The sequence below is a fragment of the Rhinoraja longicauda genome, chromosome 22, assembly GCF_053455715.1.
Source record: "Rhinoraja longicauda isolate Sanriku21f chromosome 22, sRhiLon1.1, whole genome shotgun sequence".
NCBI classification, from domain to species: domain Eukaryota; kingdom Metazoa; phylum Chordata; class Chondrichthyes; order Rajiformes; family Arhynchobatidae; genus Rhinoraja; species Rhinoraja longicauda.
The window spans coordinates 7,833,859-7,859,269 of NC_135974.1; the positions used below are offsets into that span (position 1 = coordinate 7,833,859).

General features: G+C 45.4%; 2 protein-coding genes across 3 annotated transcripts in view; both read right to left on the reverse strand.

Moving 5' to 3' along the window:
- The window catches only part of LOC144604376 (cytochrome c oxidase subunit 4 isoform 1, mitochondrial-like), a 420,358-nt gene that overhangs the window by 74,883 nt on the left and 320,064 nt on the right, over positions 1 to 25,411 (reverse strand). The window lies entirely within an intron of this gene.
- pltp (phospholipid transfer protein) overlaps positions 1 to 25,411 on the reverse strand; it is a 57,602-nt gene that overhangs the window by 26,697 nt on the left and 5,494 nt on the right. The window contains exons 1-8 of one of the 2 annotated variants that reach the window (XM_078418687.1): positions 17,432 to 17,586; positions 15,087 to 15,207; positions 12,284 to 12,383; positions 12,077 to 12,205; positions 9,691 to 9,846; positions 7,958 to 8,021; positions 5,904 to 5,967; positions 4,731 to 4,822 (exon numbers count right to left, since the gene is read on the reverse strand). In XM_078418687.1, the coding sequence (XP_078274813.1) occupies positions 4,731 to 4,822; positions 5,904 to 5,967; positions 7,958 to 8,021; positions 9,691 to 9,846; positions 12,077 to 12,205; positions 12,284 to 12,383; positions 15,087 to 15,192 (711 nt within the window). In that variant the 5' untranslated portion in view covers positions 15,193 to 15,207; positions 17,432 to 17,586. Of the gene's footprint in view, positions 1 to 4,730; positions 4,823 to 5,903; positions 5,968 to 7,957; positions 8,022 to 9,690; positions 9,847 to 12,076; positions 12,206 to 12,283; positions 12,384 to 15,086; positions 15,208 to 17,431; positions 17,587 to 25,411 lie in introns of those variants that run through there. The other variant, XM_078418688.1, reaches the window with a different exon arrangement.

The window sequence follows — 25,411 nt, forward strand, 5'->3', positions numbered from 1 at the left end:
GGGTGGTAATCTGCTAGATTGGATCTGTCCTGCTTTTTGTGAACAGGATATACCTGGCTAATTTTCCACATTGTTAAGTAGAAATCTGTGTGGTGACTCTACTGCAACAGCATGACTGGAGGCACAGCTCGTTCTGGTGAGCAGATTTTCAATACCAGTGCTGACCAAGGCAGTACACAGCCTTTCCTTTAAATACACTTGGTATCACAAGGGTGAACTGAATTGGCTGGAGACTGGAGCTGGCTGAATTGACTGGAGCTTCTGTAATGGTGAGAATCTCAGGAGGTGAGAATCTCAGGAGGAAGATAAGATTTGATCATCGATTTGACACATGAATGAACATGGCAGTGAATGCTTCAAGGCCTGCTTCTAACTCTCACATGATGGGCCCCAACATGGCTAATACTCTCCCACTGTTAGACAATAGACAATAGACAATAGACAATAGGTGCAGGAGTAGGCCATTCAGCCCTTCGAGCCAGCACCGCCATTCAATGCGATCATGGCTGATCACTCTCAATCAGTACCCCGTTCCTGCCTTCTCCCCATACCCCCTCACTCCGCTATCCTTAAGAGCTCTATCCAGCTCTCTCTTGAAAGCATCCAACGAACTGGCCTCCACTGCCTTCTGAGGCAGAGAATTCCACACCTTCACCACCCTCTGACTGAAAAAGTTCTTCCTCATCTCCGTTCTAAATGGCCTACCCCTTATTCTCAAACTGTGGCCCCTTGTTCTGGACTCCCCCAACATTGGGAACATGTTATCTGCCTCTAATGTGTCCAATCCCCTAATTATCTTATATGTTTCAATAAGATCCCCCCTCATCCTTCTAAATTCCAGTGTATACAAGCCCAATCGCTCCAGCCTTTCAACATACGACAGTCCCGCCATTCCGGGAATTAACCTAGTGAACCTACGCTGCACGCCCTCCATAGCAAGAACATCCTTCCTCAAATTTAGAGATACAGCACAGAAACAGGCCTTTCGGCCCAGCCATGTCCGCGCGGACCAGCGATCACCCTGTATACTATCGCTATCCTAGGCACGAGGGACAATTACAATTTTACCGAAGCCAATTAACCTACAAATCTGCACATCTTTTAGAATGTGGGAGGAAACCAGAGTACCCAGGCGAGTACACAGGGAGAACATACAAACTCCGTACAGACAGCATCCGTGGTCAGGATCAAACCCGGGTTTCTGACACTGTTAGGCAGCAGGATTACCGCTAAGCCACTCTGCCACCCTGTTAGTTATTTAATTTTCCACTGTGATAACTGACTAAATGCGTTGGGTGGAATTTAAATTCAATTGTTAGTTGTGGGAACACTTAGCTCTGTCTGTTGCACGCTGTTCTTGCTGTTTACCACGAGTATGGTTCTGTGTTTACTACACTGGCATTTCATCGTCTTTAGGATTACCTGCAGTCTGACTTGATATTGATGGATGTGTGAGTGATATAGCATGTCATGGAGGTTACCAGATTAGTAATCCAAAAAACTCAACTAACAATCTGGAGTCCTGAGATCTAATCCCGATATAACAATTATGCTATTTCATTTCAGTTAATAATCTGGAATTGGAAAATAGTAATGCAGTCCAAAAATAAAAACAGGATTGTCATAAAAATCCATCTGGTTCACTCATGGCTTTTGGGGAAGATGTCTGCAGTCCTTGCCTGGTCTGGATTATTTGTACTCCAGGCCCACCCCATGTGGTTGACTCTTAAAACCATTTGAGCTGTACCATTAACACTGAAGCTGCCATTTGGAACACCAAGCTAAAGTGATGGTGAGTCCATCAGCAAGAATGTTGTGGCACTGAAGAAGCTCTGAATACATTGCAAGGCAAAAGGGAGTTCCAAGAGTAGGCGAGGGTGACTGACGAAAGGCACCATCCATAGCCTGTAAGAGATCGGACTGGTATGTCTAATCAGGGACAGACAAATATGTTTTCACAATTTTCCTGCAAGAGGCAAAATGACAATCACTTGAAGCAGGGACACAAATTCAAAACAGATGTCTTTTATGAATGCCACGGTCACATCGAGCAGTTTGCTGGTCTTAGCCTGGAGTGAAGGTGAGTTCAGGTGACCACATCAATATTCACTGCAACAAAATTGATGACAAGGATGAAGAACCTAGCACATGTTGTAAATTAGAAAAGTGGAATCTCGCTGAACGATGCTGGAAGTTTTGATGGGCACCCTGAGATGAATATTGTAGACTGTTATTATAAGCCGAGATATTTATGGAATTTCAGCAATATATGTCCCAGGAAACGTAAAGGTCAATTGAAGCTGCAGATGGGATATATTCTCCAAATGTTAGGACATAGGGAATTGCTGTTGAGATAAAATGAGTATTGTGTGCAACAATCTGCAATAACAATAAGATCACACTCAATCTAGTGTAAGAAAATAACTGCAGATGCTGGTGCAAATCGAAGGTATTTATTCACAAAATGCTGGAGTAACTCAGCAGGTCAGGCAGCATCTCAGGAGAGAAGGAATGGGTGACGTTTCGGGACTTAATGAGCAATACCCATTGCCAGCAACACACAATCTTTATGGTCAGCTGGCAGGAGTAACAGTGTTTATCGGAGGGAATAGCTTTAGGGTGAGAGGGGTAAAATTTAAATGAGATATGAGGGGCAATTATTTTCACTCAGAGGGTGATGAGTGCCTGAATTGGCTGCTGGGGTTGGTGGTTGAGGCAGATGATAGTGGCATTTGAGAGACTTTTGGATAGGCATATGGATGTGCAGGGAATGGAAGGATATTGATTATATATTGGTGAGGAATTAAGGTAAAATACGAAGTAAGTCTGATTAAATCAAGGACTAAAAAGATAGCCGTATGGGTAAGGGTTAATTAGAAAACAATTAATGGTGATTGAGTCAAGGACTAAAAGACAGCCGTCTGGGTAAAGGTTAATTAGAAACAATTATCACTACTTGCTTTGCTATTGTGATATATCTCTGCTCGTTAGCTAGAGGTGGTGAAACCATGGACGGTTGAGAAGTGATTAACATCCTAATCACAGAATGTTCCAGCAGATACAATAGGATGTACGGGATTGGTCATAACTGAGGACTGGGAAGTGCCTGAGGACGGGGTTAGTTGTGATTGGATGAACATGTTGCCATGCCCCTCAATTGTGCCCCCTCCATTCTGTTATTTGGAAACTGTATAAACATTGTCTTGGTATGTATGAGTATGTTCGTCCCAGCCTGTTCCGGAGACCGTGGGCTCTGTAGGAGCAGACTTGGAGGAATCATCGCAGCGCTGCATTAAAGGTTTGAATTGAAGAACAAGTTGTTTGGATCAATTATTATTGAACTAGATTGACATAAAGAACCGGAATCGTCATTGGTAGATATGAAATGGTCTCAGCTTCATGTTCCATACAGACATCATGGGCTGAAGGGCCTGTTCTAGGGCTACACTGTTCTACATTCCGTGTAAAACTGGATTTGGCACATGCAAACATCCATCTAAATCGAATAAATAAAAACATAACCAGGAGAGCCAACCCTGTGGAACAATCAATACGCATATTCGTACATCAAACTCACACATAAAGGTAAATCGTTCCCTATACTCTTCCAGTTCACTGTCGACAACATTTTTACAAGAATAAATCACATTTTATCTATGTTCTGATTCCTATGTATATTAAAGGAGAAAACCTTTACATTCTCGCAGAGGCAGTGAAGTGATTATATAGGCATAAGTGAAATGAAAGGAAAACAAATGTGCTTATGTAAAGTGGTTTATCTTGGCTTTAAGTGGAAGCATTTCATCAACAAAAAGAACACATTACAGATGCTTGAAAACCCAAGGGAATATTTCAACCGTTTCACTCATGGGACTGGTGCAATCTTGTACATCTTTTCAAATGGATTTGTCAATGGTGTTTTTTGCTCCTTCAACATTTATTATCTGAAGTAAAGAGCAATTGAGTGGTTTTGATTAGGAAGATAAAGATAGGCAGTGAAGCTAATTTATAATGACACCAGCCAGGAATTATGGCTAGAGGTGCCTCTAGCAAGTGGGTGATGCTACGAGCTATTGCCGTGGGGCAGTTATCTGACTTGCAAAGGATGATGACCATGAAAAATGCATAACCCATTGAATTTTTTAATTTCTCTACCATTCATTAAGAGCATGGCATACATTTAACCTCACTGCCACTTTTCTGCCTTTGGATTCCTTTAAAATTAAAAAAATCTCTGATTTCCATGTAGAATGTACAAATGTGCTCAGGGACTGAGCTTCTGCGCCCCTCTTCAGTAGAGAATTGTAGTTTCACCTCCCAAGGAGGGCTAGAAATCTCTTCCCTTCTCTGTCCTGAGAGACTAATCCCTTACTTTGAGATTGTGTCTGCTGGTTCCAGCCACACCTTTACTATCTTTACTTTGCTTTCCCTCCCTCCCAAGCAGCAGAACACACGGAGGTCACCCTCTATCTGAACAATGTTTCAAACTGGTCATGAACAAACACCCAGTCTCACATCTCAGTGCAGGGTCAGATGGGGGAATTGCAAGATTCAAGGAGGTACCCTAGCCCCAATCTTCAGTGCAGTTCTGGCCTTGCCTTTCCCCGAAGGTCAGGCTCAGCTTCTGGAAAGGTCTGGTAATCTCAGTGAAGCACCACACTGCTCCTGGGCAGCAGGGAGAAAACTATCATTATTTCCTCACAGTGTCTGTACCTGCTTATGGTCCTTACCTTGAAGTTCATGTCCATCCACTCAGATTTAACATCTGGGTCACTGAGGAGGGAATAATCGATCCCTACATCTTGATCCACTGCTGTTCGCACTTTGAGAGGGAGGGCCCAGAAATCCACAGAGGAGCATCAATAAGTCAATATAGTGATAATTGAAAAACATAATCAATGGTTGAACTGCAAAAGACTTTCACTCCTATAGCCTAGATCAACATCATTCAGCCTTTTAGAACATCATAAACTCGCCATCGGTGTTATTACAGTGGTGTAGCTGGTAGATCTGTCATACAGCTCCAGCAATCCAAATACAATCCTGCCCTCCAGTGTTGCCCATGTGAAGTTTGTGCATAATCCCTGTGACCATGTGGGTCTGCTCGGAGTGCTCCGGTTTCCTCCACATCCCAAAGATGGGCAAGTTGGTAGGTTAATTGGCCTCAGTAAATTGCTCAGGGCATCCTGTTGCTGTGCATGGATGTATTAGAGTCATAGAGAGGGTGATATCGATATCTATGAGTGGTGTGTTGCGAGACCTTGTCTCGGGGAATTAGGACAGACACCCATTGACTGTGCTTTTCCCATTTCCTTTAGCTTCCCTGGCCAATTCCCTGCAATTCCCATGCACAGCAATTAATATCAATTCCCAGTGACAACCAGTACCCATTCTTTAAGTGGACGGGACACACTTTCATAGTTAACATGACTTGTTTCAGATCTTTTTCCATCTAATCGAAACAGAAACATGAACCAATGCATCACAGCTTGGCCAGATTTATCTCCCATTGGAATTCTGGGACAGGTGGTTGTAGCCAGGAAAGCATACCTCAGAAGTGGCTGCAAGGGTGCTAAGCACTTTATCATAGAAACATGGCACTCTCCTTGTAAATGCTGCTCCATGGGCTAGAATCAGGAGTGACACGTTTATCAAGGCACTTTGCATTCACTGGCATATCCTGTCTCGGAATTCCCAACTTTCACCAAATTCCCCAATGCGTTTAATGGTTGACGGTTTTTGATCCAAGGGTCAGCCGAGATGAGGTGGTGAGAATACTAAAAACCTCCTCAAAAAAATGATGCCTGCCCTTATCCAGTTCAGCCCCCACTCTTGGCGAAGGGTGGAAACAACAACAGTGTACAGTATGAATCTGGCTATTCACTGCATGGACACATACATACCTGGTACGGTCTCCAGCAGCGAGTTCAGCAGCACCAGCCCTGAGTGCTGTAAGGCTGGGCAAATCTACAAAAGTACAGAGCGGGAATTATTGAGATAGAAAAGACAACGTTGCTCCTCAATTATTTTCAAAAGTTCAAGCTAACTTCACAGGAATCCAATGTCCATAGTGCAATATCTCAGAATGCTTTCAATCGATGTATGCTGAGAACGCCCATTTGGGGTTAGAATATTAGAATATTCACCACCTGTTACGGTTCCTGCTGATCCCTCTGCTGAGCACTGAGGGTGACGTTGACATTCATTGAGGGTGACATTGTCTTTTGTTCAATTATGTTTAAATATTTTCACCTGTGTTTCATCATGTGTGTTACCCATAGAGATCCCTATTTAACTGCTGATGTTTGTCTCAGTGTTGGATTTTTTCCCCATGCAGAGCCTTGTACTCTTGTTGTTCAGGATTTTCTCATGCTGAACCTTATACTCTTAGAGTCATAGAGTGATACAGTGTAGAAAAAGGCCATTCGGCCCAACTTGTCCACACCAGTCAACATATCCCAGCTACACTAGTCCCACCTGCCAGCAATTGGTGCATATCCCTCCAAACCTGTCCTATCCATGTGCCTGTCTAACTGTTTCTTAAATGTTGGGATAGTCCCTGCCTCAACTACCTCCTCTGGCAACTGTTTCCATACATCCTGACCCTTTGTGTGAAAAAGTTATCCCTCAGATTCCTATTAGATCTTTTCCCCATCACCTTAAACCTATGTTCTCTGGTCCTCGATTCATCTACTCTGGACAAGAGACTCTCTGCATTCTTGTTTATCAGGGTTCTAGTAAAAGCCTTCTTGAGTTTAACTTACTCTTGGCTCCTGTGTCTTCCCTGCACTTTGGTCTCCTCATCTCTCAAACCCAAACCCTTATACTGACATTGTGTGCCATGTGTGATAATCTTAGATCATAATCTTAGTTCAAGGAACAGCCTGGTTCCCTCAATACAACCAGCTCAGCATTGCAACAAGAAGCTTACCAGCATTATCACTACAGTTGGAGGGCATGCTTTGTGCTGGGGTGGAATATTTGCAGGTGAACATTGTTCACACCTCACGCATACTTTTTGTTTTCCAGGAGGTGAACTCTGAGCCATAGTTAACTGCCCAGAGCAGCTACAGCTGTCACCTGCATTAATGGAGAAGATGGTGCCATTGCCTGCTATGATCAAATAGTCAGTCCTCACAGAGCACCTGGTTTGAAATTGGTACCCAGAGAAAACATTTAATTAGAAGGGCACATTTGTTGAGGGGAGACACTAGATCATGGTTGATGGGAAAAGTAGGGAGAGAAGTTACGATCAGCTTCACTTACATTGAGTCTAGTCAGTGGTGTCCTGGGTTGAAATGAGTGCCTTGAGGGGAAATATTAGGCCAAGGCTCTTGGCTTTGTACTCTACCATGCCCTGAGTCAAGACCAACCATCAGATTAGTGGGGACGCAGGAGATTCCAAGTACGTATTCCTGCAGAAGCTGCTGTAGAGCCAGGAGAGTTTCACCTCCACATGATATGATTTGCAATGGGAATACCACAGAATCATGGTGCCTGATGGAGCAGATGCCTACCCAACTGCAGCCCACTCTCAATGCTCTGAACACTGAATTGTAATTCAGTACAAAATGGCACAGTTGAACATTATTCCACCACCACCCTCAACATTTGTTCCCTCCACCACTGGTGCACCATAGCTGCTGTATGTATCACCTACATAATGTAATTATGCACAAATCCATGATGTCCACCATCAAGAGAGACAGCGAGCCCAGGGGAACACTATCAAATAGAGGCTTTGCTTCAAGTGATACACCATACTGATCAGAAAATAAATTATTCCTTCATCATTACTTGATCTAAACCCCAGCAACTGCTCTGTGGAATACTTTCATTAGAAGGACTGCAGTGTTCAAAAAGGCAGCTCACCACCAGTCACTTAAGAATGGATAATGAATTGACTTCCTGAAAAATGAATACAAACCATTGCAAATGTATATAGAATGAGAATTACCTGCTGGTTTATTAGGAAGCGCAAGCCGGTTGTGATAATTGTTGAGAATATTTCATAAAAGCCCCTGTAAAAAAAGTAGCATAAACAGGAAATCACCTAGAACATTAGAGAGGAGCTAATGGTTTGCAGAGAACCACCACGCACATGTAATCAATATTTGGTATCAACTAGCAAGAAGATAGTATTTGGAATTAAAACCAGACCTAAGGCCGAGTCCAAGCATCCACTCATGCTGCAGTGGTAGCAGCCCTAAGGTGCAGAGACACAAGGATTTCTTCACATAGTCATAGAGTCAGAGAGTCATTCAACATGGAAACAGGCCCTTCAGTCTAACTTGTACCCTATAACTTTCCTGTTGGATTCCTTGGAGACTTATAGTGATGTTTCTGTTCATCACCAGATTGGATTGAATGGCACTGTTAGCAAATTGGAACTGAATTTTATCATTAGAAGTGGTGAATTGTGAAAATGCAGTGAAATTGCAGAGCTTGTGGAATGTGGTCAGGCACTTTGGCCATAGTATAAGTGAACACATGTACAACATTTCACAAGTAGAGTAACTGTCCCCTTTCCCCAGAGTAATGTTTGTTTGGAACTTTTACAGTTAATATTTGGGCATAATTTTCTGCTTTAGATACACAACTGGGAGATGCTGTCAGAAAAAAAGGGAAAGTTATCTTTCTATGGGTATGAAGTTTGGGTGATTTCCCAAATGCAGCAAACTGTGAGAGGTGGCATATAGATTAGTAACAGCAGCCAATGTGGTGAGTGTCTTGGATGTTTCCATTTGTAATTTTATTGCATCTGTGTAATGAGACTGTTGTTCCCAAAATGAAAGCTATTCTTAATCGCATCATGCCTCAACTATATACTAAAACTCTCGTTTCCTTGTGGCATATACGCTGCAGTTATCTCTGCAGGCGGTTACGGTTGGGAACTGCAGTCGGGTTTTCGTTCAGCAAGCCCTCTGACCATTTCTTTTTGATAAGGTAAAATTTCCACGTTTCTCTGAATCTTCCAATTAATGCATGGATAAGCTCTAATTTCTGCGCAGTAGTCTCTTGTGAATGAACCGTATCAATTTTTTTGTTTCTATGACTGCAGTTGTACATCTCTCAGTCAAGTCTGGACCTATTTGTCTTTTGAAGCACTCGTGTCTGTCAGCAAACATAAATATTCTGTGTGTAATAATGTGCTAGCCAACGGAAGATTTAGTAGCTTTGAAACAGTTGCATGTTTCACACTGCAAGTTGAAGAGCAAAAATAAATAACATTCATTATTTGCATATTAAAGAGAATGGCAGAGTAGATCCATTGCATTTCATATTTGCATATTTTTCTTTTAATTTAATTAAGTGCCTGTTGTTTGCCTTGGAGCCGCCTCCTTAATGTGATGAAAATACATATTTGCGTTTGTTATCTTGTTTGTGACTGAACTTCAGCCAAAACGGTACATGATAGCGCGGCAATTTTAGGCCCACCTTACTCACCATTGTCACTTTAGTGATAAGGCAAGTAGTTTTTATTGAAATCGGTATTATATTTTTAAAGTTATTCACATTTTAAAGTTTAAAAGGAGGGGAGGGGAGGAGGGAGGGGGAAGGGGGGAGTGGGGGAGAGGGGAGGGGGGGTTGAGGAGAGAGGGGAGGGGCGGAGGACAGGGTGCTACACCAATACAGGAGAGGTTTGGGCCCAACGGGTCCACTTTGTCTAGTAATAAAATAAATCTTTACCGAAAGTTGCCATTAAACTTTGCTTTCATTCTGGCAATGGAGGCTTTGCAGGACACCTTGTTTATCTTCATCTGCCCAAATGTACCCTTGGACAGATGTAGCACAGTCCAGATGTTGACTCCTTCAGCAGAGGCATTAATCTGGCCAGAGTCCTTCCTGGAAAAAACCCAAAATATGTCTCAGTAGTGGCGTATCAAACTCCATTCATGTACTGAATCCTATCATGCCCCCGGTTACAGCCCTTTACCCGCTCAGCACCTGAATACCCTGCCCTTACCCAATCCTGTTCTTTATCAGACCCTTGACCAATTTCCTGGTCACCGCTCGATCCTTGGCCAGTATTAACTCTTATCCAACATTGAGACCAACACCTCACTGACACCGATTACTCATAAGGTCATAAATGATAGGTGCAGAATTAGGCCATTCGGTCCATCGTCTACTCCACCATTCAATCATGGCTGATCTATCTATCCCTCTTAACTCCATTCTCCTGCCTTCTCCCCATTATCCTGATACCCATACTAATCAAGAATCTATCTATTTCTGTCTTCAAAATATCCATTGACAGCCTCCACAGCCTTCTGTGGCAAAGAATTCCACAGATTCACCACCCTCTGACAAAATAAATTCCTCCTCATCTTCTTCCTAAAGGAACGTCCTTTACTTCTGAGGCTAGGACTTCTAGTCTTAGACTCTCCCACTAGTGGGAACACATCCATTCTATCCAAGCCCTTTACTATTGGTATGTTTCAATGAGGTCCCTCCCTCATTTTTCTAAACTCTAGTGAGTACAGACCCAGTGCCGACAAACACTCATCATAGTTTAACCCACTCATTCCTGTGATCATTCTGGTAAACCTTCTCTGGATCCTCTCCAGAGCCTGCACATCCTTCCCCAGATATGGTGCCCAAAATTGCTCACAATATTCCAAATGTGGCCATACCAGCACCTTATAGAGCCTCAACATTACATCCCTGTTTTTGTATTCCAGCCCTCTTGATATAAATGCTAGCATTGCGTTTGCCTTCTTTGCTACCGATTCGACTTTCAGATGAACTTTTTGAGAATCCTGCACCAGCACTCCCAAGTCCCTTTGCACCTCTGATTTCTGGATTCCCTCCCCATTTAGAAAATAGTCTACTCTTTTATTGCTGTCCATCATTACCCAAATTCTCAATATCCCCAACCCTTAAAAAAGTCTGAACCTAGTAACCCACAAAAGCTCTTGGTGATGCCTCTAATCCTATGCTACACTCCAATCCCATGTTACCTCATTTAATTCCCAGTATATTGGTTGTTGAAAGATTACTTGCCTCCTCCTCAACCTACCCATCCACGTGACCACTGATTATACCATAACCAGTCCTCCACTCACTTGACTTTGGTCACACAGCTAATCCCCACCACCCTACTCTCAAACGCTGATCATACCGCATTCCATAGTTATCACATCCAAGGCACCACAGGTCACAGCCCCCTCCTCCAACTCCCTATCCCCACCATCATCGCACCCTCTGCAGCCCCAGTAACAACATGTCTACCTCACTGACCACAGATCCAACCAAATGAGCTCCACTAGCAACCCAGATTTCAATCCTCAATATTATTCATTAGGAAGTGTGAAATCAAACCGTCTGTGCATAATACGATTCCACAAACAAGGACATGACATTGCCAAGATGGGAGGCAGTTTCAAGGATAAACATGTGAACTGCCAGCATTGCCAGCACTGACTAACTGTTGGTCTACCACCAACTGCTCATCAGGACTGTGTTCGCTTCTTATTCGGGAGTATTTGTGGGTTTTGAATGGGAGCCTTAACCACTGAAGGAGTGCAGTCTATGAGAAAACTTTGCAATGTAAGACATTTGACAAGGTTTCACAAGGGAGGCTGGAGCAGAAGATTAAGGCATGTAGGTTCCGAGGCAAACTGGCAAATTGAATCCAAAATTGGCTTGGTGAAAGGAGGTAGAGAGTAGAGTGAAAAGATGTTTTTCTGTTTGGAAATTTATGATCACCACAGGGATCAGTGCTGGGACCTTTGCTGTTCGATATATATATTAACGATTTGGATGTGAACGTAGGAGGTATAATTTGTAAGTTTGCAAAATGATGTAAAAATGCTGAACAACTCTGACTCTATGATAAACTCCAGCATGGCTTGATGGGGATAAATGTCCCTTTCTCTACTGTACATTCTACGTAAAGTGGGTTTAAATCCCCGCCAGGTGGATATATGTGATACCTGCCAGGAATTTCAGTGACACTGGGGTCTCAAAAAATAGCCAATGATGCAAGTGGATGAAGCACAGGTGCTGGGATATGTAACACAGCGTGACAGCACAGATCATGCAGGGCTTGACAGGAATAAAAGGCACTCACAACAGCCAGTACATCATGTCCCTCTGGAAGGTGATGCTGATGGACGAGTTATTTGTTTCAAAGAGTAGACCAGCGTCATTTTGGAAGCCAAGGGTGGCACCAGATAAATTCAGTTCAGTGATATTCACCCTGTGGGATATCAAAAGTACAGATCTCAGTGATCCTGGTCCACAAGCAAGCAGCAGCAAGGTCCAAGAAGACACTTACCCTTTAATGGAATAATGGAATGGACCCTGTTTCCCAGATAAATCTGGAATTGAGATATTTTCAAGCTCTTCAGCAACAAATTTCAATCCTTCATACTGAACTATAAAAAACAAAAGAATATTCAGACTTGGTTTTGTGCAGCATGGCTTGAATTTCCAATAATATCTGCCCCAGCTTTTGTTCAAATTTTAATTGCAATAGCCTAGGAATAGAGTCAGCCCACTGTGTCATTCAATATCTATACATATATTAAATGTGGGTTTGTGTATATATATTTTTGCATGCATGTGATTGTATCATGTGTGTGTGTGTGAGATGTGACTGTGCACGTGAATGCACAGAAGTGTGAACTATGTATATATGTGTTTTTTGACAATATGTCGGTGTGCATATGTGTGCGAGTGCATGAGTGTGATATGTTTGTATGTGTGTGAAAGTGTGCACACCTATTGGAGTTGTGTATGCAAGTCCTCTGCAGGTTTCAACAGGTTACCCCATTTCTGAGAACTATAACCAGAACAGTTCACAAGTCAGAAATATGGTGGACTGCCAATATACTTAAATAAAAACAAAGGCTATCCAAGGGCAATGTGCAGTTAAACCAGGAGATTCAATTTAACCATTCAGATATTGCCAGAAACTGAGTTCCTGCATGGCAGAAGATGCCCACCACCCCACAGCAGCTGGAAAATCCATCCATCCCGAATGCTGGGTCGTATGTACGGGCTAGACAAAAGTCAGGCGTTTGTAACCTGGGAATGACTCGTATATGAAAATAAAGAACTTGCATTTATGAATCTCCATTCATGACCTCAAGGTATCCAAACATTTCCAACCATCACACTTCTCAGTGATGTTGGTTAACAGTGAATGATAGGGACCTGGGGAGTGCTGTAGAACTGAGGGACTTAGGGATACAGGTACTTACTTCCCAAGATGGCATCACATGTGGACAGAGTGGTGAAGAAGAGTTTTGGCATGCTGTGCCTCATCAATAAGGGCATTGAGTACAGAAGTTTGGACATTATATTGCAGTTGTACAGAGGTTTTGTGATCCACTCTTGGTGTATTGTGTTCAGCTTGGTCACCCTGCTATAGGAAAGATGCAATTAAGCTAGAAAGAGTTCAGAAAAGATTGATGAGGATGTTGCCAGGATTTGATGGACTGAATTATAGGAAGGGATTGGGTGGGCTGGGACTTTATTCTCGGAAAGTCAGAGATTGTAAAGGGGTGATCTTATGGAGGTATATAAAATCATGAGGGGCATTGATAGGGTGAATGCACAGCATTTTCCCAGGGTAGGGGAATCAAAAATTAGAGGGTATAGGTTTAAGGTGATAGAGGAAAGATTTAATAGGAACGCGACGGGGAACTTTTTGTCATAGAAGGTAGAAGGTGATACATGTAGGGAACAAGCTGCCAGAGGAAGTGGTGGATGCAGGTGGAATAACAACATTTAAAAGATATTTGGATATGTACATGGAGAGGAGAGGTTTTAGAGATATGCATGAAATGTGAGCAAATGGGATTAGCGTAGACGGGCATCTTGGTTGGCATGGATGAGTTGGTCTGAAGGACCTGTTTCCATGCTGCGTGACTCCATGTGTGCCCACTGCCATTATATGAGAAAGATATTTTGTATGTTTAAGGTTCTTGTTTTTGTTACTTGCTCCTGGAATGTGGGTATCTCTGACAAATCTCCATCTGGTCATTGAGAGGGTGCTGGTAAAGCTCTGGAAAGTATTACACTCCTTATGGTGATGCTGTTACCAAATTACTGCCAAAAATGCAGACCCGACGATTATGGAGAAGCAACAATTGACTTCCAAGTCGGAGGGGTGTGACGTGTGTGAGTTTTGTTGGCTGGCAATCTTTCCATGTGCCTGCTGCCAGGTGTTAGAAGGAGCCGTGCTGATTAATGCATGGGGGAGTTGATTTAATTCATCTTTATTTGTGATTGCTCTGACTCCAGGCAGTGGAAAGTTTCCTTCTTAACTCTGATCAACGTGTACTCACAAAGCTGTGTATATTGGAGTGTGCATGTGCCGTTGTGTGTATATACACAGATTATGTACAAGTTTGATGCTTTTTGTTATGCTGTGTCTTTGTGGGAATGTGTGCAAGGTCAGTTTATGCGATTGCATATGTGCAGAGGGGTGGAGGATATGCAGAGATTGCATGTGTGTGTGGAAGCCTGCAGGTTGAAAGGCATTGATAGTGTGTGTGTGTGTGAGTGGGTGTGTGTTTTTCACCTGTGCACAGAGCAGTTGTGTGTGATAGAGCACATGGACAGTATAAATGCATTGATAGTGTCTGGCCTACTGTAAATAGATGGGCAATATAAATGTATGTCACTATTGTGTACACTCAATGTGGCTGTGTATAAAGGATCCGTGTGTGCACAGGAGCCTGCACGTATTTGTATGTAGGGAATGCTTCTGTCAAGTGTGTGTGTGTGTAAATGGGTAGGTTCTGATATGTGGTTATGTCCCCTTAGACTGTTGAGCTGAAACACAGTAGGTGTTTGTATGGATATCCATTCTGTGAGATACGGTGAGTTCCCTCCTTCATAGCAATTCATCACCTGTAGCTGCTGGCTCACAAACAACGATAGGCTGACAGTGGAGTGTATCAGCTCCCCACCACCCCCCCCCCACCCCCCACCCCCCACCCCCCACCCCCCACCCCTCCCCCCACCTAACATTCAGTCATTTACAAAGTCGCACTTTCATTGATCGCAAAGTAAGCTGCGTGTTTGTTTGGTGAGAAGCGACTGGGGGATGTGAGGCTGCGGGATCTTACTCAGTGTCAGGCCTCTGTCAGTGATGCGGACACGGCAGCCAGGGTTGGAGCTCGTTGTGGTGCTCAGTCCCATCAGGAGCAACAAGCCAGTGATCCAGCGAGCCATCGTCTCCCCACGTACCTGCGGGGCAAGGAGCTGGCATCTTAAATATCCTCAACCCCTATAACAACAGACACAGGCACAAACAGAGAACGGTCGCAGTCCCCACTGCTACCGCCCAGGCCAGCAAGCCCCGTCTCACTGCTGAAGGAACTCCTCCCCACTCACTGCACCCACATTCAGGAGGCCACATAGCCGCTCCCATCTATCCACAGTAGCATGAGGAGACCATTCAGCCCTTCAAGCCTGTTATACAGCACTAGGAATTGGTCATTCTGCTCCTCAAGTCTGTTACGCAGAAACAGGAAGAGGCCACTGAGGCTCTCAAGTCTTTTACTCAAGAACATTCAGCCCTTTGCCCTGATGGAAAGGCTTCAGATTTCAAGAGCTTGATCGACAATGACAGATTAAATCGATAATGATCAAACTGCCAGAAATGGAGGAGTGGATATTTTCCGTGGAGTGAGACTGGGAGCAGCAGAGAATGCAGCAAAGCTTTGGAGGACATACAAAGGATGGTAGGTGCATGGAACAAGCAGCCAGGGGGACTTTCCCAACATTTAAGAAACAGACAGGTACATGGATAGGACAGGTTTGGAGGGATATGGACCAAATGCGGGCAGGTGGGCCTCGTGTAGCTGGGACATGTTGGCCAGTGTGGGTAAGTTGGGCCGAAGGGCCTGTTTCCACACTCTATGACTCTATGACATTGAAAATGATGATAGAGACTTAAAACTACTGTTTACTAGGAGTCAATGAGGGTTCAACAGGCACAAAGACGATAGGTTAACAGGTGTAATGGTTTAATGGTTCAGGTAAGCAAGTACAGGATGATGGATTAATGTTAGAATCAGGGAGTGAATATCAAAAAAGTGCAGATGTTAGAATCTGAAATAAAACAGAAAATGCTGGAGGGTCAGCCATGGAAAAGGAAACAATGGATGTTTTAGGCCTGGGACACTTCACAACTGGGAAAGAGAGAAAAATAAGTCCGTTTCAGGTGGCGGAGAGGGGTGTAGATGAAGCAAAGGGAGTGTCTGATACAATGAGACCTAATACGACAGTTAAATCTGACCCTGGTACTTTCTATCCTGCGACAGTTAAGTTATCAAAACCAGATGAATCTGCTTTGTCTATGTAACATGCCCTTTTAGACAGTGAGTTCCAAACATCACCACACTCTTGGTGAAATTTTTAACTTATTTCCTCCGTCTACCAATTATGTTACATCTACAACCCCAGAGTTTGATCCTATTACTGAGGGAAGTGGGCCCTTCCTATTTCTTTAATAGACTCTTCATAACTTTCTTATGGATCTCCAAACAGAACAAACCCCACTTATCCTATCTTTCCTCTGAGGTTCAATTTTCCATTTCTGGAAAAACCTTTTAAAGTTTAGTCTCACACTTTCCTTATAATATGATGTGATCCAGATACTCTCTGTCCAAGGTCAGTGGGACATTAATACTTTTTCTCCTGACCCGGTGTGACCCTGGTACTCCCTGTCCGGGCCAGTGTGACCCAGGTCCTTTCTATCCCTGGTCAGTGTGACCCTGGTCCCTTCTCTCCTGGGTCAGTGTGATCGTGATACCCCTGCCCTGTGCCAGTGTGACCCTGGTACTCCCTGTTCCAGGACAGTGTGACCCTGGTTCTTTCTATCCCGGGTCAGTGTGACCCTGTACTGTCTATCCCGGGTCAGTATGACCCTGTACTGTCTATCCCGGGTCAGTATGACCCAGTACTGTCTATCCCGGGTCAGTATGACCCAGTACTGTCTATCCCGGGTCAGTATGACCCAGTACTGTCTATCCCGGGTCAGTGTGACCCCTGTACTGTCTATCCCGGGTCAGTGTAGCCCTGGCACTCCCTGTCCCGGGTCAGAGTGAACCCAGTTCTGTCTGTCCCTGGTGAATGACTCTGCTGTGTCCTTGCCTTTCTCCAAAAGCGCATTACTGAACGGTGAGAAGTCTTGTACAATGTACTGATTGCATTATCATGCTGTCTCTCTCCTCTGCCACTGCCAGGAGCAATTTGTGGCCGAGTGCCCTCAATAATCCCGTTATCCTGGTGTTGAGCCCTGGGCAGTTTCCCCGGGAACAGGGAGTTTCTCCCACAAGGCCGTGCTCAGTGTTCCCACTGTGTGATTCAAGCCCCACATTCCACACAGTCCCTCACTCGTCTCACCACTGCCCGAATGCAAACGCACCCCACAAAAACAGCCGGAGAATGGGTTTGAAAATCATACTTATCGCAGTGAACAGTGTCAGTTCCTTCTCCTTCGAAAAGACTCTGTTGTGAGAGGATTGCTGATTCAGGCAGCTCTGCAAACGAACAGCAGGGGCTGATCTCTCATTTGAAAACACGAGAAATCGTTGATCATTCCCCCCCCACCCCCCCTCTCTCCCCAGTCTTGCCCGGACGTTCACTAACCGTAGCTATTCGATGACCTTTGACCCTTCCCCTCCCTCCCCATTCCTCCTCTCTTTGGTTGTCAGAACAAATGACATCAAATCAACCCATTTTTCAGTTAACACTGCAGTGTTACAGTGTGCCCTGAGTACCGTGGAATGCACGCACCACAGGACGGGAGGCTACTGCTGGAATAAAAAGGCTGATTGTTCTGCTGAATGTCGTCACACTGCAGCGTTACAGCAATGTTGTGCCAGTTCACACGCAGAGTTCTCCGTGGGAGGCTGGTCCGATAACTGGGTGCAGAACACGTAAACAAGAGCAGTAATTGGAGAGCAAGGCTGCAAATAGGTTGATCCCGTAACCCTTGCTGTGTGTCATCCCTTGTGTGCGGGGACCTGGCTTTGAGTTTGTGTCAGACCCCAGATGATGGAGTGTCTCTCAATGACTGTCGGGGTCCTGACCATGTCGGCTTCTGGTGAAGCATCAGGTTCTTCAGGAACCCAATGCCAGTGACCAGAGTATTGTTGATTCTGATCGGATGTGATCCAACAGTTTTTGTTACATGACTCTCCCTGAACAGTCTCCCGTTCTCCCGACTGATTCCTTTATGGACTTCCCTCCCTCACTAATCCAAGAGCAAGCAGTCCTCATTACTCAACTCAATCAGTCGGTTGCTCTCATTTCCAGTACATGTAATTTCTCACTCATGCTGAACGCTGCTAGTAATCTCTCAACAGCACAGGTACAGTGAGGCACCTGGTTACTATGCATCCTGGCTGTGATTACTGAATGGGAGCTCTTCCTGTCCAGTGACAGCTTCACACTCTTCTGTATAAATGGATTCAAACAGCCTGGGAATGGTGCCTGTAAGTTTAAAAGGAGCAGGGTGAGAGAGATCCAGTGAGTTAAAGGATTGTGGGAAGCATATAATCGGTGAGTAAAAGGCATGGTATGAAACACAATCCCTGTGAGTAAAAGGAGTGTGGAAGCACAGACCTAGTGAGTAAAACGAGTGGGGAAAGCAAACATGGTGAGTAGAATGTATACAGGAAAAGCAATGGGTGCGTGTAATGTGGTGGCAGGAATGGTGGTGGAAGCAGATATGATTGTGGGTTTTAGACAGGCACACAGACAGGGAACGGAAGGATCTAGATCACGGGATTATGTGCAGTTAGAGGAGATTAATTTGGCATCGTGTTGGGCATAGACATTGTGGCCAAACGACTTGTTCCTGTGCTTTCCTGTTCTACGTTCAGCCTGTACACACTATCTCTTATCCACATTCACAATTTTATGTGTACAGCCTGTACTAATATATTTAAAACCTTGCACATTCACATTGAGGTCTATCTGTATATATTGTGTCTTTTGCACTGCACCCTGGCTGAACACATTGTGCCTGGCAGTACGTATTTATCACCTGCTCTACCGATGATGTCCATCTGCACACAAGATTTTGCCAATAAACAAGAAACTGGTGACAGATTGTTTATACACTGAGTACAATCAATACAAATTGCAGCTAATCATACAGAATGAACCTTGACATAACATTCTCAGCCTTGCCTACCCACGGTGTCAATCCATAGACCTTGTATTTGATTTAAACATTGATGCTTTTTTAGTTTTTTTAGTTTAGAGATACAGTGCAGAAACAGGCCCTTCGGTCCCCCGACAAGCGATTCCCCACACATTAACACCATCCTACACACACATTAGGGACAATTTACACTTGTACCAAGCCAATTAACCTACAAACCTGTACGGGTGGAAGGAAATCGAAGATCCCAGGGAAAACCCACGCAGTCACGGGGATATCGTACAACTTTCGTACAGACAGCACCCGTAGTCAGGATTGAACCCGGGTCTCCGGCACTGCAAACGCTGTAAGGCAGCAACTCTACCGCTGCGCCGCCCAACGAGCCTGCATATACTGACACTCTTCTTTAGTCAACATTTCTGATTGTGTATTCTGAGATTGAGAAAAGTGTTGGGCAGTCTTGTTTTACACTTGTTTTCAATGGGAATGTTTCTGTCGTAGACTTGTTGGTTAATATGATACCTGCATGCCATTTTAAAGCAACAGTACATCAATGCCACTTATACATATTGACAGGTGCCTGCACGCACAGCCCTATTTCTGTGCAGCAGCTGCCAATACTAAAAACCTTGGATAGACACAGAAAGCTGGAGTAACTCAACGGGACAGGCAGCATCTCTGGAGAGAAGGAATGGGTGACGTTTCGGGTCGAGACCCTTCTTCAGACTGATTAGGGATAAGGGAAACGAGAGATATGGCCAATGATGTCGAGAGATAAAGAACAATGAATGAAAGATTTGCAATAAAGTAACAATGATAAAGGAAACAAGCCATGCTGTTTCTGCTGACCAGCTGAGTTACTCCAGCATTTTGTGAATAAATCGATTCCTTCCTTTGTCCCGCCCCCGACATCAGTCTGAAGAAGGGTCTCGACCCGAAACGTCACCCATTCCTTCTCTCCCGAGATGCTGCCTGACCTACTGAGTTACTCCAGCATTTTGTGAATAAAGCCATTATTAGCTATTTGTTAGGTGAAATCAAGAAGCTAGTGCGACTTGGGTGGGGGAGGGATAGAGAGAGAGGGAATGCCAGGGCTACCTGAAGTTAGAGAAATCAATATTCATACCACTAAGCTGTAAGCTACCTAAGCGAAATATAAGATGTTGTTCCTCCAATTTGCATTTAGCCTCACCTTGACAATGGAGTCAACCGGGAGATCAGGTAGGTTCAGGCGGACTGAGCAAAGGTGCTCAGGGAAATGATCGTCCAGTCTATGTTTGGTCTCGCCAATGCATAAGAGTCCACATCTGGAACAATGGATACCATAGATGAGGTTGGAGGAGGTGCAAGTGAACCTCTGCCTAACCTGAAAGGACTGTTGAGTCCCTAAACAGTCAAGGGAGGAGGTATAGGGTCAGGCGTTGCATCTTCTGCGGTTGCAGGGGAAGGTACGTGGGGTGGGGGTGGTTAGGGTGGGAAGGGATGAGTTAACCAGGGAGTTGCGGAGGGATCGGTCTCTGCGGAAGGCGGAAAGGGGTGGAGATGGGAAAATGTGGCTAGTGGTGGGATCCCGTTGGAGATGGTGGAAATTTTGGAGGGTTATGTGTTGTATGCGACGGCTGATGGGGTGGAAGGTAAGGACTAGGGGGACTTTATCTCTGTTGCGACTAGGGGGATGGGGAGCAAGGACGGAGGTACCGAGGAGACACGAGTGAGGGCCTCATCTATGTTGGGAGAGGGGAACCCCCGTTCCCTAAAGAATGAGGACATCTCGGATGTCCTGGTATGGAACACCTCAACTTGGGTGCAGATGCGGTGTATACTGAGGAATTGGGAGTAGGGGATAGAGTCTTTGCAGGAAGCAGGGTGGGATGAAGTGTAGTCGACATAGTTATGGGAGTCAGTGGGTTTTCAATAGATCAGTCGATAGTCAATTTCCTGTAACGATGTCTGTGAGATCAAGAAAGGGGAGGGAAGTGTCGGGCATGGTCCAATTAAATTTGAGTGCAGGATGGAAATTGATGGTGAAGTTGATACTAAAAACCTTCTTCACCATCCTATCTGCCTGTGACGCCATTTTCAGGGAACCATGTACGTGTACTCCTAGATATCTACAACACTTCCCAGGGCCCAACCATTCACTGTGAAGGTCCTGCCCTGGTTTGATTTTCCAAAATGCAACAGTTCACAGTTATCTGAATTAAACTCCATTTGTGATTCCATGGCCCACTTGCCCAGCTGATCAAAATACAGGTGGAACAGGATAGGGGGAAGGAAGGGCAGGATTATGGAGGAATGGGTGCGCACCCAGGTGGGACACATGGAAGCGAGGAGGCAAAAGGGGGTGGGGTCTTTACATAAAATTACAGAATTCAGTGTTCTTGATTTCCTAATGCTGTCCAGCTGCAGCTCCAGTTGCCCCACATGTTATGTCAGGAGGTGGAGTTGGAAGCACTTCCCACGAGTATAGTCTTCTGGGACAATGGAAATGTCCATGACACCCCACATCGGCAAGGAGGAACCTACCAGTGCTTTAACTGCTCTCTCTAATGCACCAAGACCAAGAGTCACCAAAATAAAACAGACTTTACCTTATCAAGCCATCATCCTCTGTCCAGCCTTCTGGCCAAAGCCTCATGAGTCAAAGCCTCAGCACTTACCCTCAACACAGCACTTACCCTCAACACAGCACTTACCCTCAACACAGCACTTACCCTCAACACAGCACTTACCCTCAACACAGCACTTACCCTCAACACAGCACTTGCGCCTCAATTCAGTCTCTCTCAACACAATCCCAATAGGCCACTCTGCTAGTGTCTGCCTTGCCTTTATACACCACTAGGAGTCACCACTCTGAGATGTTAACTGCGGCTTTTTAAAACTCACATGTTGCTCCTCCTCTCAGCTGCTCAAGTTGAAACTGACAAGAGCATGACTTAGTGCTGAGGTAGAGTTGTATGATTGCAGGGATATTGTTCCAGAATTCCTGCCGTATAATCCCATCAGTTCAGGAGTACTATTCTCATACTTCAGGGGTATCCAGCTTCCATTGCTGATAGCAGTTCTTCCATTGATGATCTAACGTTACAGTTTTACTATTAGAGTCAGAGAGCAGAGAAGGTGTGGAATTCTCTGCCTCAGAAGGCAGTGGAGGCCAGTTCGTTGGATGCTTTCAAGAGAGAGCTGGATAGAGCTCTTAAGGATAGCGGAGTGAGGGGGTATGGGGAGAAGGCAGGAACGGGGTACTGATTGAGAGTGATCAGCCATGATCGCATTGAATGGAGGTGCTGGCTCGAAGGGCTGAATGGCCTACTCCTGCACCTATTGTCTATTGTCTCATCATTAGCCTGCTTCACATCTGTTTCGATCTGCCAAGACACCGCTCCTACCACACGGTTAAGTGGCAGGATGGGTTTGGGTTCTCTGGTATCAGGTTCAGGGTCATAAAGTCGGGACAGGGCGTCTGGTTTTGTGTTCTGGGAACCGGGCCTGTAAGACAGAGAAAAGTTGAACCTACTAAAAAACAGAGTCCATCTGGCCTGGCGTGAGTTGAGTCTCTTGGCTTTACGGATGTATTCCAGGTTCTTGTGATCTGTCCATACCAGAAAAGGCTGCTCGGCCCCCTCCAGCCAGTGCCTCCACTCCCCCAATGCGGCTCTGACCGCCAGCAGTTCTTTGTTTCCGACATCGTAATTCTTTTCTGCTGGGGTCAACTTACGTGACAGGTAGGCGCAGGGATGAATCCGGTTGTCCTCCGCTCTCTGGGAAAGTACCGCCCCAATCCCTTCGTTGGAGGCATCCACCTCCACAATGAACTGTCTCTGGGGATCTGGGATGGTCAGAACAGGAGCGTTGGTGAACAATGTTTTGAGGCGCTGGAAGGCGGCTTCGGCCTGAGGATTCCACTGGAACTGGGTCTTAGAAGACGTGAGAGAGTGCAGAGGAGCAGCAACAGCACTGAAGTCTCTAATAAAACGTCTGTAAAAGTTTGCAAATCTGAGAAACTGTTGCACCTTCTTTCTGTTAGTTGGGGTGGGCCAATTGGCCACCGCACTGACCTTATCAGGGTCCATCTGGATGTGGTCGGCCGATATAATGTAGCCCAGAAAGGACATTGTGTCTGCGTGGAAGTCGCACTTCTCGGCCATCACATACAGACGGTTAGCTAAGAGCTTCTGCAACACACACTTGACATGACGCTCATGAGACTGTATGTCTGGAGAGAAGATAAGAATGTCATCAAGGTAGACAAAAACACACTCATTGAGAAATTCCCTGAGGACCTTGTTCATAAAAGCTTGGAAGACTGCGGGGGCATTGGTTAACCCGAACGGCATCACCAAATACTCGTAGTGCCCGTTAGGGGTGTTAAACCCAGTTTTCCACTCATCCCCCTCTCTGATTCTCACTAGATGGTATGCATTCCTTAAGTCTAGTTTAGTGAATACTTTGGCTTTGTGCAACAGTTCAAAAGCAGAAGACATCAAAGGAAGTGGGTAACGATTCTTGATCGTAATCTCGTTTAGGAAGCTGTAATCTATGCAGGGACGAAGTGACCCATCTTTCTTGCCCACAAAGAAAAACCCCGCGCCTGCTGCCGAGGAGGACGGGCGAATAATGCCCGTCCTCAGGGAGGACTCAATGTACTCATCCATCGCCTTCCTCTCGGGACGGATATGGAGTACAGTCGCCCCTTGGGAATAGGGGCCCCCGGCAGCAGGTTGATAGCGCAGTCGAAAGGTCGATGAGGAGGTAGGGTGGTGGCCCTGGACTTGTTGAACACCTCCTTCAGTTCATGGTAACATGGTGGAACCTTCGACAGATCGGGATAGTCATCATCATCATTAGAAATCTTTATTTCTTCAGATTTAAGAACATTTATTCCCAAAACTGCCCCGATCTTCCCGTAACTCACCCCTTTGTTCACTGGTTCAACAAGACATGATTGTGTGCACTCAACCCCCCATCGTCTGATCTTACCAGATCGCCAATCAATCTGAGGATTGTGTTTCTGCAGCCAAGGGAAACCAAAGACCAAGGGATGTTGAGCTGAGTCAAACAAGTGAAAAGACATTATCTCCACATGGTTAGCATTGAACATGACTTTGACAGGTTCTGTACGATGAGTTATCTCAAACAACTGACGTCCATCTAAAGCGCTCGCCATAATAGGTTGCAACAAGGGCACAGATTTAACCTTACACGATCGAGCTAGAGTCCAGTCCATGAGACTCTCGTCGGCTCCGGAGTCGATCAAAACCCCCCGAGTCACAATTTGCTGATTCAGAGTGAGGGTGGCCTGTGTCAGAGGTCGAGGAGGTAAGTCCGAAACAGGGAATTGGCTCACCAGTGTCCTCCTTTTCACTGGTGAGCCACTCCTTTTACCAAGCAGTCGGCCAGACGGTGTCCTTGTTGACCGCAGTAAAAGCAGGCTCCGTCCTTCAGGCGGTGCTGTCGCTGCTCTGGAGTCAGCCTGGTTCGTCCTAGCTGCATGGGTTCCTCCGACGGCTGAGAGGACGCTGTTTTCTCCGGCCAGCGATGGACAGGGAACGATGACTTCTTCGGTGTGAAGGACCCGGAGGAGCGCCCCTGGTGATTGGGAGGACGATCAGCAGCCTGGTGTCTTTCCTTTTCCTTTATCCTGTTATCGACACGAATAGCCCTGGTAATTAATGTCTCTAGATCACTGGGTAACTCAAAAGGTGAAAGTCTGTCCTTTATAGCCTCCGACAACCCATTCATGAATGCATCCACTTGTGCAGGCATATTCCACCCACTGTCTGTTGCAAGGGTTCGGAAGTCAATGGCATAGTCTATCACTGGGCGAGTGTTCTGTTTTAGCTGCAGTAAGACTCGGGAAGCTTCCTTAGCAGAGGAAGTGTGATCAAAAATACTGCTAAATGTTCTTTGGAAGAGGTCTAGATCCTGACAGACTGTGGAGCCCCGAGACCACTCCGCAGTGGCCCATGCTGCGGCTCGTCCCGTCAAATGGGACACAATAAATGCTACCCTGGCCTGGTCTGAGGGGAAGTGTGCAGGGTTATGCTTGAAGTGGAGATCACATTGTACAAGGAATGATCTACAATTCTCCGAGTCTCCAGAGAACTTATCTGGTGAAGCCAGGCGTAGAATCAGCGTGGGGTTCGCAGGTGTGGCCAGAACAGCAGGCGGATGGCCGGCTGAAGGTTCAACGTGAGCCAGTGGAGAAGCTGCCGAGGTTGGGTCGAGACGAGCCAGAACCTGACGGAGTTGTACAGCGAGGTGGTTAAT